The 13,875-nt window shown below is 31.4% G+C and overlaps 1 protein-coding gene across 4 annotated transcripts in view; it reads right to left on the bottom strand.

Annotated features, from left to right (window-relative positions):
- PolG1 (DNA polymerase gamma, catalytic subunit tam) overlaps positions 1 to 13,875 on the bottom strand; it is a 78,337-nt gene that overhangs the window by 42,139 nt on the left and 22,323 nt on the right. For all 4 annotated transcript variants that reach the window (XR_010881547.1, XM_067276455.1, XM_067276456.1 and 1 more), the window contains exons 7-10: positions 10,536 to 10,718; positions 10,183 to 10,312; positions 3,171 to 3,271; positions 1,509 to 1,593 (exon numbers count right to left, since the gene is read on the bottom strand). Coding sequence is in view for 3 of the 4 variants with exons in the window: in XM_067276455.1 (XP_067132556.1) it covers positions 1,509 to 1,593; positions 3,171 to 3,271; positions 10,183 to 10,312; positions 10,536 to 10,718 (499 nt within the window). In the remaining variant the exon portion in view is untranslated. The remainder of the gene's footprint in view (positions 1 to 1,508; positions 1,594 to 3,170; positions 3,272 to 10,182; positions 10,313 to 10,535; positions 10,719 to 13,875) is intronic.

Genomic DNA, 13,875 nt, shown 5'->3' on the forward strand with positions numbered 1-13,875 from the left:
TCACATAGTCATTTTGTGAAATAATAACTATAAATTTTAACTTTCTCTGAAATATTAGATAAATGTAATATTTGTCTTATGCTTTTAATAAATATAATTAAACTAATACATGTAGCATAACTGATTTACTTAATATCACAATTCTTTCTTTTCATCACAGAAAAATCAAATCATCTTTGAAATGTAAAATCCTTAATAATATTCAACTAAGAAATAAAGCCCATATAAACAATAAAAGTAATGTAAAAAATAGTTAGCTAAATATTATTGTATAAAAAAAAGCTAGAAAAATTTCTGAATAGATTATAAATAAAATAATAATGACATATGGTAACAATTTTTTTGTTAAATATGTAAGGCAAAATTAACAATTTTTCTGTAAAATATCACTTCCAGATATAATAGTCATTACAGAGCAAGACATATTGTATTCTGAGAATGATTTATAACCTTATCAGAGAAACATAGGTCACATGATGAGACAAGGAGATATAAGGTCTTTGTTAATATTAGATATTGTTGGAATTAACCTGAGGCAGAATTGAATAGTTTTAAGAATCAAGTTCAAAAGAACAAATTATATTTGTTTCCAACAAATACAATTTGTTGAATACAATAAGAATAATGTAACAAAGTGATGTCAATTTGCCTTGCATGGATTAGTTGGGTAACTAGTACTGAGCATTCAAAAAAAAAAAAAATTGATTAATACATTGTTTTGTTAATTACAAAGATTAAAGTTAATGATTAATTAGAGTATTATAATTTCTTGAGAAGCCATAACATGAAATAATGTGGTCTGTGTATTATAGCAATGCAATTAGAAAATCCAATGGAAAAGCAAGACTCTAGTTCTTACTACTCAAATTAGCTGTTTGCTGTTGTGTGAGTTCATAAGGGTCATACCCTGAGAAATATTCAAATACCTAGCCTAAATTCTTGGAAACAAAGAGAACTTTTTGCAATTGAACCCTTCTCAATTGCAGTCAAACGTTCCCATCTTTAGTTCAAATCACTTTAGATTAATATGGATTAAACATAAAAATAAAATTTTTTGCATATGAAAAAGTGATTTTACTATATTAAATATTACTGTGCAACATTTATCTGGTGTAGTTAAAAAGTTATAAAAAAAACTAGAAGATAATGAATGGTATGACATTACTGAAAATGAGAATATGCCACAAAAAATCAGTTGTCAGTTGCTCATATAAAAATTTCTTAAAAATCAATTTTAGATCTAATATTGATTCCAAGTAATTAAAACTTGCTGAGATTTAACATTTATACAATCGTTTTAAAACTAAATATTCATTTAATAAATCGTAAGATTCTGTCATCCAAATATTTACATAATTTTCATATAACAAGATTTTAAATTTAATCAATAAATCTATTAAAAATATTTTTATTTACATTTTTAAAAAAGAATCTATAGATAACATAAAATATATAATAGTTTTTGGCTATTAATAAATAAATAATTTTATTTTATAATCAACACTTACTTGAGTACTAATCAGAACAGGACCAAATATCCATTCATCATGTTTTCCATCTTTTTTAGGTTTTTCACATAATTCTCTATACCACCTATAAGAATTTGAATAAATTAATTTAACACCACTTCTAAATTTATATAGAATGTATACGGTGTATCACAAAAAGTTCTGTATCAGGCTTTTATCTCCTAATAGATACAAATTTCAAACTTTGAATATATTAATTAATGCAAAAACTACATTTTTGTACACTATTTTAATAAACTGATCTTTGAACTATAATAGTCAAAATAACTGTAATGTTAAAATTTCAAGTGGTAACCCCATATCTTGTGACAAATTGTTTTAATGCATTTTTAATAATAAATCCAGTGATGTAATCAGATTTTAAATTGATTAAAGCAGTCAGAAGTTATACCTAAAGATTCTATTAAAAGTGCAAATAACAATGTTCTTATTTTAAAAATATTATACAGAAATATTGCAAACTGTGTTACCACGAGTTTTCTAATAAAATTCATTTTGTTTGACAATGATTCATATTCAAAATTAAGACAGATATTGAGTTAAAAAATTCTTGAAAATTCCGTATTTAGATTTATTCCTATGTAAACAGTTTTAGTACAATAGACTTTATTCTATGATTGGAATATTAGGAAATTAGGAATTGCATCATTGGATTCAGCATTAAAATTGTCTTAAAACTGTGTGTCACCTTTTGCAGTACTTCCCTTAAATCTATGTTTGTTTAGTGCAATTTTGGAAAAATTAGAACATCATGTATACCATAGGCAATATTGACTTCTCTTAGCAAGAATTAACTGATAAATGCATGAATGAAGTGTGGAAGAAGTTATGACTGAAGGTATCCAAGAATTCTCAACGAGAATAGCCTATCGCTGTATCGTTAGGTCAACCGAATTGTCAACCTAATCAATACAGCAGGACTAGGAGATGTAGACAAGCAGAATATTGAGAAGTTACTGCAGGTTTCTGGTGAGAGCCTTACCAAATTTCAACCTTCAAGAACTGGCAGAACAAGGAATTCACGTAGAACTGGAAAATAGAGATTCTGAAAACAAAGAACCCAAAAAATTTCTCTACAGATTTCCTTAGTAAAAATTTGGTAATGATAACTGAAATCGTTGATCAAATTGTAGCAAATGATCCAGATTTTGAAAAAAGTGCAAAAGCAAGACAAGGCATTTTGAATGTGATCTTCTGCTACCAACATTTGCTTAAACAAGAAAAAGAAAGCAATAAATGTAACTATACAACTTTATCACAAAAACAAGAAATTCAGAAAAGCCAGGACCTTTGTCACAAAAAATGAACTTTACATTTCTGTTTGCATATGTTTGTGTGTTATTTAACATATTTTTATATTAATTTGCATAATAATACAACTTAAAATTAAAATAAAATCTGTTTATTTTCAGTCACGTGTCCCCTTTCCTTATTTATTCTGTGTTAAAATAACCTTATTTAATGCTGTTTTGTTTAGCGCTTTGTCGTCTAGGAATGCATTCCCTGCGTTAAGCGGAGTCTTACTGTAGTTAAGTATAGTCTGGAATTAAAACCAGCTTGTGAAAAAAATATTTTCTGCAATCGTATTTTAATTAACTAATTATTTCTAATTTCAAGAATTTTAATATTTTATGAACTTACAAAGGATAACCAGGAAGAAATGGTCTTATTTTTGGTAAATAATTAGCAGTTTGAAGAATATCTTGAATTTTTTCAACTAATAACAATTCATCATCACTTACCTACATAAATGGAAGAAACATATTTTAATTATATAAAGTATTATAACACACTGATAGTATAATGTACAATTACCTTTTTGAAAAGTTAAATTATATCAATTTTAAAAGTTAAGCTATATACTGTCTAGTAATTTAATTCAACAGTATAAAAAAACCTGTTTCACATGCATAGAAAGTATAAAATACAATGTTTCTATCCCTATATAGACTGGCTAAATTTCAATATATAAAATGTATAAATTAAAAATAGATAATATCTAAACGTTAGTCCTACAATAATGCCTTTGATTTATTTGAAATATTTTTAAAATGCATGAAATTATTTCATAAAACTATTTTATAAATTATCTTTGACATTTATTTAAAGCAATATTACTGTAATCTTTTATGTATTACCCTCAGCAGCATAAACCTTGAAAAAAATAGCTAAAACAAAAGTAAAACTGTCACTTAATCCACCCCATAATATACAGTGGGTGATCAGTTAACAAACATAATCCATTCCAAGACTTTGTTCACTATCCAAATTGTTCGTTAACCGATTATCAACTTACCATAGGTTTTTATGGGAATTTGATTAATTCATTCTGGAGACTCCAAAAAATAAAAAATATAAATAAACATAGTAAGAAAGTATATATGTAATAATAAAAATACATATATACACGGTCTTGCATTTTTATTAGATGTTTTTTCCATTTGTGGAGGAGGGTTAAGAAATCTGTCTAATGTCAATTGCTTTTCTCTCTTCTACAGGATTTTTCAGAAGTAATTAATAGCATTGTAATTGTAGAGATCTCCAAGCCTATTAACCTCATTCTGGTTTGGATCCCATTTGGATGCCTGTTGTTCTGACATCCTCCACTTCGTCAAAAGATCTTCAATTGCTTGAGACTTCTTGATATATCTTTCATAGCTAAGATTGTGTTTACTGTAGACCTGTTCAAGCCATACTGCCTAGCAACATCAGACACCTTCTGCCCACTCTCTACCTTGGCTATCATCTCTTGCTTGGTTTCTATGGTGAGCACAGTTCTTGACACTCCATTCTTTTTATGCTCCATATTATTATCAGTTTCTTTTTTAAATAATAAGTTCAAAAAAACACTTACAAAAATTCAGAAAACAGAAATCAACTAGCACACAAAAAATTATTTAAATGCAAAGCCCTGATAAAATTTGAAATTTGCTATTAAAACATTAACGAATATTCGATGGGACAGTTAAACTCTCACCTTTTGTAAATAAAAACCGACACAAAACTTAACAAGTACCCACCCGACAGTCTTGCGAAGACTATAAAAAATTATTTGTCAGAAAGGTAAACAAAAAACTGGAATTACAAGAGAGAGTTTCAAAATTCAAAGGAATACTATCTGATCAGTATCAGGTTGAGTGTCGATGTCAACGTCTCCAGAGCTCCAAAAAGTTTCGAATTGTCATCCAGAGACAAGGGAAGACCAATCGGTATTCACTATTTTATGTCACTTCTTTTTCTGTATGTTCTGCGAAGTGTTCATTATCCAAACATGTGTTTGTTAACCGATCACCCACTGTATACTGTACCTTGGAAGCTGTCACTGAAAACATGTCACTTTACTCCAATACAGTTTAAAAAGCATTATTTCAGTCATTTTTTATACAATTTTTTCATCTTATTTTAGTTAGCAATTTCATTGTAGATATAACTATAAAATACAAAAAATAGAATATTTGCAACAGAACTGCCTAAACTGCATTAAGTATCAAAATAATAATACTATTAATTACATCTGTTCAATGAAAAAAAAGCTTCTTCATGTAGAAAGATATGATGGATTGTAATCATCAGATCATCCAATACAATATTTAAATTTTGTTTCACTTATCCAATTACACCAGTCTGCACCAAAAATTGATATTTTGGTATAAATTAGTATTTTTTAATGCCCTTTTTTTGTGCTGATTTCAAAAATTCCATTAGTTTTTTATAACACATATGGTTTTTTTCTTTAATTCTGTAGCATCATATATGAAAGGTAAGCTATGAATTGGTTACAAATATTTGTGCCTGCAATATTGTCTGGTAATGCTGTGTTACTTCTAAATTTGTTAACTTGATAGAGACTGGTTTATTTGAGTGCTTTCTTTGTTCAAGCATGATTCTTCTTGATTTTGTTGTGCCTTGTTTCCATAAAATGAATACCTGTAAAAGTTTAAACTGTCCAGATATATTTTGTTACATTTGTGGAAGTTATGTAATCAGTAAGAACAGAGAAAACATCACAGAATTTGACAAAAATGTCTGTGCTTATTTTAGTGTTAGATTAGGTGATCAGGACAAACCATAGGCTCCACATAAAGTGTATTGGTTATATATGGAAAGACTAAGGATATAGAAAAATGATATAAAAAAATTCAATGCCATTTGCCATTTGAATGGTGTTCAGGGAACCAAAGAACCACCATGATAACTGCTGCTTTTGTTTATATAATGTTCAAGGACACAGTGGTAAGAGTAAAAACGAAACATCTGTTAGCATCTAGTCTGTAGTTTTCTTGATACTGACACTGAAAAAAATATATTATACCATAGTTTAATAGAGGAGAAAATTCAATGGTATTTTGTTTTAACATTAATGAGCTCGTGAAGTTTATGGTATAATATAAAAAATAGTTAAATGGAAACATTTTATTGACTCATTAAAAGAAAGCATACCTGTAGCTCACTCTGCACTTGAACAAGATCTATGAAAACTTGAAATGTCTTCAGAAGAATATAAAATATGAAGACCATGGTTGGTTGATTTGTGAAAATTTTAAAGTAGACATGTTTCTTGGGCAACAGTCTGTGAGCCTGTGGGTCTATTCGTGGGCCTGAGCAAAGGAATGAGCGAATTTCGCACAAAATTACGACTTTGTAATTTAATTTCTTAATGTGATTGTTAGAAAAAACACCGCACTAGAACAGACCAAATGATGTTCTCTATAAACAAACAGAGAGGAATTTTAACAACAAGATGTCAAAAAGAAAACATCTCATTGTGAAAGAGGGACAGCTGCAATCAAACATCATCGAAGTCAATGGAAGAAACCTATGCTCACACCTGGGAATTAACCTTCAACATGTCAATAGTCGATCATGTGATCATTTTCCCAGGCACCAGGCATAAAAGGTGGAGACACCAAAGTTCCGGGCAGTCATCCTATACAATGTCTGAAGGAAGGTGAATAAATTAATTAGTGCTGAGAGTAAACAACAATTAGGTGCCAAGTTCAGCGGACCTCCACAAACGGACTGTCCCAGTCCATGCAAGTCAACGGAAAGAAGACCTGCCATACAATCGCCAATCCTCCCCAAATTTCTCTCTCTCCGATCAAACGAACGTCATTTAATTTGAGCAACAAATATTGAGGTAGCTATAAATTTTTGTAAACTCACTCTCAACGGAAGTAGCGACAGAGCTAGGTCATTCGGTCAGCACGCAAGCTGATAGAACCTTTTGTCAATCCACTCCATAGGAGTGTATATGTAACCTCATTTAACCGCATCTAACCTTAGGTTTAGTTATATGTAACGTAGGTTTAGTTGTATAATAAACTTTCTTTTGTTAATTGTTCAATTTGTCCACCTGTCTTAGCCACCAAAAAGAACTCCTGTCAACTTGCCCACGCGACTTCTCCACTCAATTTTGCCCTCCTATAGCCATCCGACAACAAGTTTTAACAACCTGTGCCTGTAAGTGGTCAGAAGGGATTAACCCCTGGCCCTAAGCTTATCTCACAAGTCTGACTATATAAAAATGTCTTGCTTTCTTTGTGAATGTAGTAGTAAAACAAAGAACAATGAAGTGTTAGGATCTGGCCAAAAACAAAAGAACTACTTCCTAGCTCAAAAAATATCATACATAAACTATTGATCAAGCCAAATAAAGTTGCTTTCATTTTTCCATATTAAACTGCAGTTAATGTAGCAATTTGTAAAGTTCTCAACAATGATGAGGAATGCTTCAAATATCTGTATTCTAAGTTTCCCAGTATATCCTAAGAAAAGTTCAAGGATGGCATTTCTCAGTCCTCAGATCTGTAAACTTATGCAAAATAATGAATATGAAGATTTGACAAACAGAAATGAGAAGAAGATATGGAAAAGCTTTAGAAATGTTGCTGAAAATTTTCTAGGAAACTACAATGAACCCAATTACAAAACATTTATTGAGACACTGCTTGATGACTTTAAAGAACTCGGCTCAACAGAAATGTCAAAATTTACTTTTTGTATTAACATATAAAATACTTTCCAGAAAATCATGATGATCTTAGTAAAGAGCAAGGTGAGAAATTCCACTAAGACATTAAGGAAATGGAAAAGATGTACCAAGGAAAATGGAATGCAACTATGATGGTCAACTACTGCTGAATGCTTGCAAGAGATTGCAGTCAAAAGAAAGTTTGCAGAAATCAAATAAATGTAAATTTTACCCAAAATGACATAAGCACTACGTCATACAGTTGGTCATTATGGGCAATACCTAGTATGACTTGATAGGCTAAAACACCAAATTCATAAAAATATGTTATTCTAAAAATTTTGAATTTAACATTTTAAAAATTATAAAATAAATTATTGCCAAAACTTTTTTTTTATAGTTTTGAAATCTAATTAAGTTGTCCAAAGCAGCTGAAATTTATGAAATTAGTAGTGATATTAGTAGTGAAATTAGTACAAAAATGTACGTTATTATTAAGAAATGTTATTTAAGTAATAAATAAATAAAAATACTCCAACATGTTTTGAGCACTTGAAATTTCTTTAAATATCTTATTGACAAGACTGTGTGTTGTCTATAAAATCGTACTGCCATTTATATTACCAGCTTGGAGGTATGAAGGAGTACATGTCAAGAGTTGATATTTGGCACAGAGTATTAGGTGCCCAAATCATTTGCGCATAAAAAAAATCCAGACTTGTAGGTAGTCAGTGGACTGAGAACCGAGCTAAAACAAAATACAAAATGGCGACCCTCTTCTACAAACAGGCAAAACAGGCACCTCACCCCATCGAACTCAGGTAAGGAGAGTACCACCCACAGTGAAACCTCAAGTGAACTCTGACCTTAGGAATGAACATGTAGTATCTTCTATGTTAAATAAAATTTGTAATCTAATTTTGTAAATTTGGGACTGCTTCAAATATGACGTTAAATCAGGGTTTTATGTCGTTACAAGTGGGTTTTTTTTAACATTATCTAGTATAGTAAAATCATGGGACCAATAAAAATTTGATGTGTAGGGCAGAGGGCGCCACCGCGTGACCTTTGCCCTTTGATTTCACTTTGCTCCTAAACTCTAACAAGGAGAGACATCTTTTAATTCCATTTAGTTAACCTTTCGATTTGACAGCCATGCCGATCTTGGATTTATATTATATCTCAACACTATTGTAAATATTGCGTAGCTGATCCAAATTAAGTAAATTATCAGTTTCTCAGTTAATTTTTACTGGCAGAACAAAAGACACACAACATGTGGTCGAGGTCAACAGACAAGGTAGGACGCAACCCAGTATTGTTTGTGCAAAATAAAAAAATAATTTCGGACGATACAATAGCAAAGATTATTTTTTTTTCAAAAATGGGAAATTTTTGTTAAGCATCGACAAAAATTCAACCTGGGTGACATGCAACAGAAAGAAATTTCTACATTGAATAAGTTAATTTCACCGAAAATGCATTGTGGACAACCTCGTGGTTGTGGCCGGCAAAGTTTGAATAATTGCACTCAAAACCAGTGATACCAAAGAAGATTGGAGAATGAAAACTAGATCCACCTTGAGCATCAAAGTGATCCCATTTAGTAGTGAGTCTCCGAGACATAGTCTTGTTCCAAATACGGTTTTGCCGTTTTACTTGTTTATTTTTTAAATCCTAATTTTAAATCTCTCACTTAAATTAAAATAATTATCTCTGCACAAAAAGCTAGAACTAATTTAAACTCGTAGGCACAGAAAACCTTACACACGCTGTTTCTAGCAAACAAATTAATGAGCACAAACGTTTTCGGCCATTTTGAAAGGCCTTCTTCAGGTGCACTGAGGATGGTTGGAAAGTCGGATAGCAAATGTTTACGTGACGTCATTGTTTATGAGGGGTTTCCTCTTACAAGTGACATCATAGCAGAGAAGGTTTAAACGAAAATTGACCTTGGAAAATATTTTAAGATTAGCCAAGCTGCGTGAACTATTGTCGAAGATATGCGAATTGTGAAAGGCGGAAAAAAGGAAAAGAAAAGGAAATATTTCTCTTCCCTGCTTGGCGGTCACTCCTCGATAACCCCCTTAATTGAATAGGCCAGTCCACCCTCTCCTTGTCCATTTCGTTCTCTCATGCATTTTCTAAATTTATCAGGTTTCTTTTTCCTTTTTCTTTCTATTTCCTTTTCTTTTCCTTTTTTCCGCCTTTCACAATTCGCATATCTTCGACAATAGTTCACGCAGCTTGGCTAATCTTAAAATATTTTCCAAAGTCAATTTCGTTTAAACCTTCTCTGCTATGACGTCACTTGTAAGAGGAAACCCCTCATAAACAATGACGTCACGTAAACATTTGCTATCCGACTTTCCAACCATCCTCAGTGCACCTGAAGAAGGCCTTTCAAAACGGCCGAAAATGTTTGTGCTCATTAATTTGTTTGCTAGAAACAGTGTGTGTAAGGTTTTCTGTGCCTACGAGTTTAAAATAATTATGTTGTTTAAAAAAATACTATATTAAATAGTTATAATTTATTTAAAAAATTGATAAAAATTTATAACTTTCTTAAATTCAATGTTTAAGTATAGTTTTATTCTTATTTATACTTATAATCCTGGATGATTTTAAAAATTATTCTGAATGCAATTAAGAATATAATTTATAAATTTAAATAAAACAAACCTCATTTGTAAAATTATCACTTTGACTTTTTAAAGATTTTTGATTTTTTTTTTCCTTTGATATTGTTTTACAGAATTTTAATTCTTGAACAGACCAATCCAAATCCCACATCCATGGATCTTTCTTATATCTATAAAATAATCCATTAACATGTATAAAATGGTTATTATGAAAACACACAATAGAAAATTTCAATAATTTATAAAAAATTACAGATATAAAAAATTAAATATTTATAAACATTAATTCAATTTTGTAATAATCATAAGAATAATATGCCTCCTGATGCCCACAGGGTGAAAAGAGTCAAAATAAAAAAGTATGCTATGTAAAATTATAAATAAGTACAAGACCTTTGATTATTTAATAAATCACAATTGTCATCAGCTAAATGAATTAAAGAAAGTTTTAATTCATGTTGTAAATTATTATATGTTGTTTGAGAATCTTCAATATATCTAATCCAATTATAATTAACAGGAAGATATGCAGTTGACATTTCTAACATTGCTGCCAAAGTTACTGGATGTGGAAATCTGCAAAAAATAAAATTATAAATAATTAACATCAACAAATTTCACCATATCAGAGAATAAATAGAGAATAAATTAGAACAAACAACAACTAAAAATACTTCTTAATTCTGGAAATCAAAAACAATTTATTGACTAATTGTGACAGGAAATAAACTGCACCCTGCACAGGTCAGGATGCTCTGACTAGGGATTGCAATTGCTGGATCCCTCATCCAGCAATCCAGCTGGATCCAGCGCATTCTTCGGCCTGCTGGATCCAGCACTTGGTGCTGGATCCAGCGCTGCGGATCCGCAAATACTCAATTAACTTTCTAAATAATTGCGCAAAAGTCTACGTTGTCGCGTTGCCGCTTTGCTAACTACTAGACTGCTACTAATTATTTACTAAATACTTACTCACTACTTTACTAACACTAATAATTAAATTACTTATAAATAAACTATACCTTAATCAATCCAGCAAAATTTAATAAAATAATAACGTATTCAATCGCTTTTAATGATCTTCCTCAGTTACAAAAAAATACAACATTAACTAAAGAACATAAAATGTGTTTGGAATAAATATAAAAAGAATAGTGCTTAATTACATCTCATTTTTTTTAAACAAGTTACATAGATGTACTGCCAGGTCTGATAATTTTCGTATTGTATACCGACGTAATCCCACTGTTTTCAAACTTTTATGAAACGATAAAAAGAAAGAGGATCGGAATTCAACAACGGGTATACATATTCGGTGCCTTTACACAACCAACGTTTCAATTACAAGCTTGTTTATGTGGGTGCAACGATGCGCAGTTTAAAACGAAGGCTCAAGGAGCACAAATATACAATCAGTAAGAACCTTGACAACACTGCGCTGGCATCATACGCAAGACAGAAGGATGTTAACGTCCAATGGGATCAAGCGGCAATTATAAAAACGACGACGAATAGGCAAACGGTCAAACATATTGAGAGACTGGATATCCGCAAGGCGCACATGCCAACTGGTTATATAAACCATAGAGATGCGGACTCATTGTCTACCATGTGGAGATCCTTCTACATTAATTAATGTTATTAACGGACAATGCTGGTTTCGTTGGATCTTATATACAGGGTGTTTTTTTTTAAAACTGACGGTACTCAGAGACATCTGTACGAGAAATCTAACAGCCAGACTGTCGCCAAATTTGGGAGAGTGACTAAGGACGACATGGGAAAGAGGTTCCGCGAAGAAAAAAGTAGTACCCAAATTTGCCGGTAGGGGTGGATTTGCCGCTGTTGTAGCAAAACAGCTAAGAATCTGCATAAAATCCAGCTGCAATTAACAAACACATGAATGAATAATCAGACAGAGGTTTCAGTGTAATAACGAAAGTTTAATTAATCAGCAAATAACCTTCTCCCTTTTTCAATGTGATCACCGTTTTGCTGGACAACTCATTGCATCCTGAACACCGTGTTCTGTATGGCCGAACGTAACATGTTCGCAAGAATGTTCATCACAGTTCTAGAAATGTTGTCTTTCAAAGTCATCAAGTTTGGGACACTACCAAGATAGACCTTGGACTTTAAGTAACCCCACAGGAAAAAGTAACATGGGGTTAGATCCGGGGAGCGAGGCGGCCATGCAAGTGGAAAAAAGCGACTGATGACCCTTTCTTCAGTGAAGTGCTGGTAGCTTTTTGCTACAACAGCGCCAAATCCTCCTTTACCGGCGAATTTAGGTACTACTTTTTTCTTCGCGGAATCTCTTTTCCATGTCATCCTTAGTCACTCTCCCAAATTTGGCGACAGTCTGGCTGTTAGATTGCTATACAGATGTTTCTAAGTACCGTCAGTTTAAAAAAACACCCTGTATATATTTTTTCCGCTATTTATTTTGTTTATCTATCTATATTTTGTCCGTTTGGGCATTTTCCATTAATTTTTATATTTATTCCGAACACATTTTATGTTCTATAGTTAATGTTGTATTTTTTTGTAACTGAGGAAGATCGTTAAAAGCGATTGAATACGTTATTATTTTATTCAATTTTGCTGGATTGATAAAGGTGTAGTTTATTTAACTTATTCTACTTCCAGTACATAGTTTTATATACTTATAAATAACTACAGACTAATATGTAGAGCCTATATATGAAAACTGGTAAGACTGATAGCCACTTAGCCACTGATTCTCCGTCCTTACATTATTCTAATATATTAATATAAATTAATCAATAGAATTACCTTTGCTATTATTTAACTTAAAGATTACATTATAATTATAATCTAACTAAACATTTAAAGTTAATTATCTCTATCTCAAGTGTTAAACCGAACCAAAGTTAAGTTTACTACCTAAATGTGTAAGAAGATTTATAGTGACCAGTCTAAATAATAAAAGCTTCTTAAGTATTTTTTTAAAATGTTTTATTTCATTTAAAAAAAAACATAAATTGCAGGATAGATAGATAGACAGATAACACTTTATTGCACCAAAAATACATCCACGCTGGATCCGCACTGGATCCAGCTGGAATGATTTCAATCCAGCAAAAATCCAGCTGGATTCAAAACACTGCTGGATTGCAATCCCTAGCTCTGACCATCTGTATGTTTTTGTGATACAGGAAACTCTTTTTGAGAATCAGACTATCCTTGGGGAGTGCAGTGGGAGAACAGTGGGCAAAAAGGTGCACTGCAGAACAAGCAATAAATGAACTCCCCAACTGTCTCCTCACCTTCTTTTTTCTCTGTCCTTATCCATTGCATCTGTATTCCCAAATTTGATAAAAATTATGCAGACAGCTGGGTTATTGTCCAATACCAAATTTTCTGCAAAACTCCCATAGATGAATCGAACACAACAGACGATGTATCATTCATTGCTAATGAGGAGTTTAAGGTTGATAAGATCTTGTGAACTTCCTTGTTAAATTTAACTTTTTAACTTGTTTCTTTCTTTCTAAAATGTTCTACCTGTTACCGGTGTGCACTCTCTAGACAACCAAAAACGAAATCAACACAAATAGTTTGTTTTAGTTAATACAATCCGGTGTTGGGTCAGTGATATGTAGTAATTCTTTCTTTCATTACTAAATAATTATATAATTTCATAGATTTACAAAAACAATAGCCCAGGTTCTCATATAATATTTTCAGCTTTATTATGAGGCATCTTCAA

The sequence above is a fragment of the Centruroides vittatus genome, unplaced genomic scaffold (genome assembly GCF_030686945.1).
Source record: "Centruroides vittatus isolate TY-2023 unplaced genomic scaffold, ASM3068694v2 contig_694, whole genome shotgun sequence".
NCBI lineage: Eukaryota > Metazoa > Arthropoda > Arachnida > Scorpiones > Buthidae > Centruroides > Centruroides vittatus.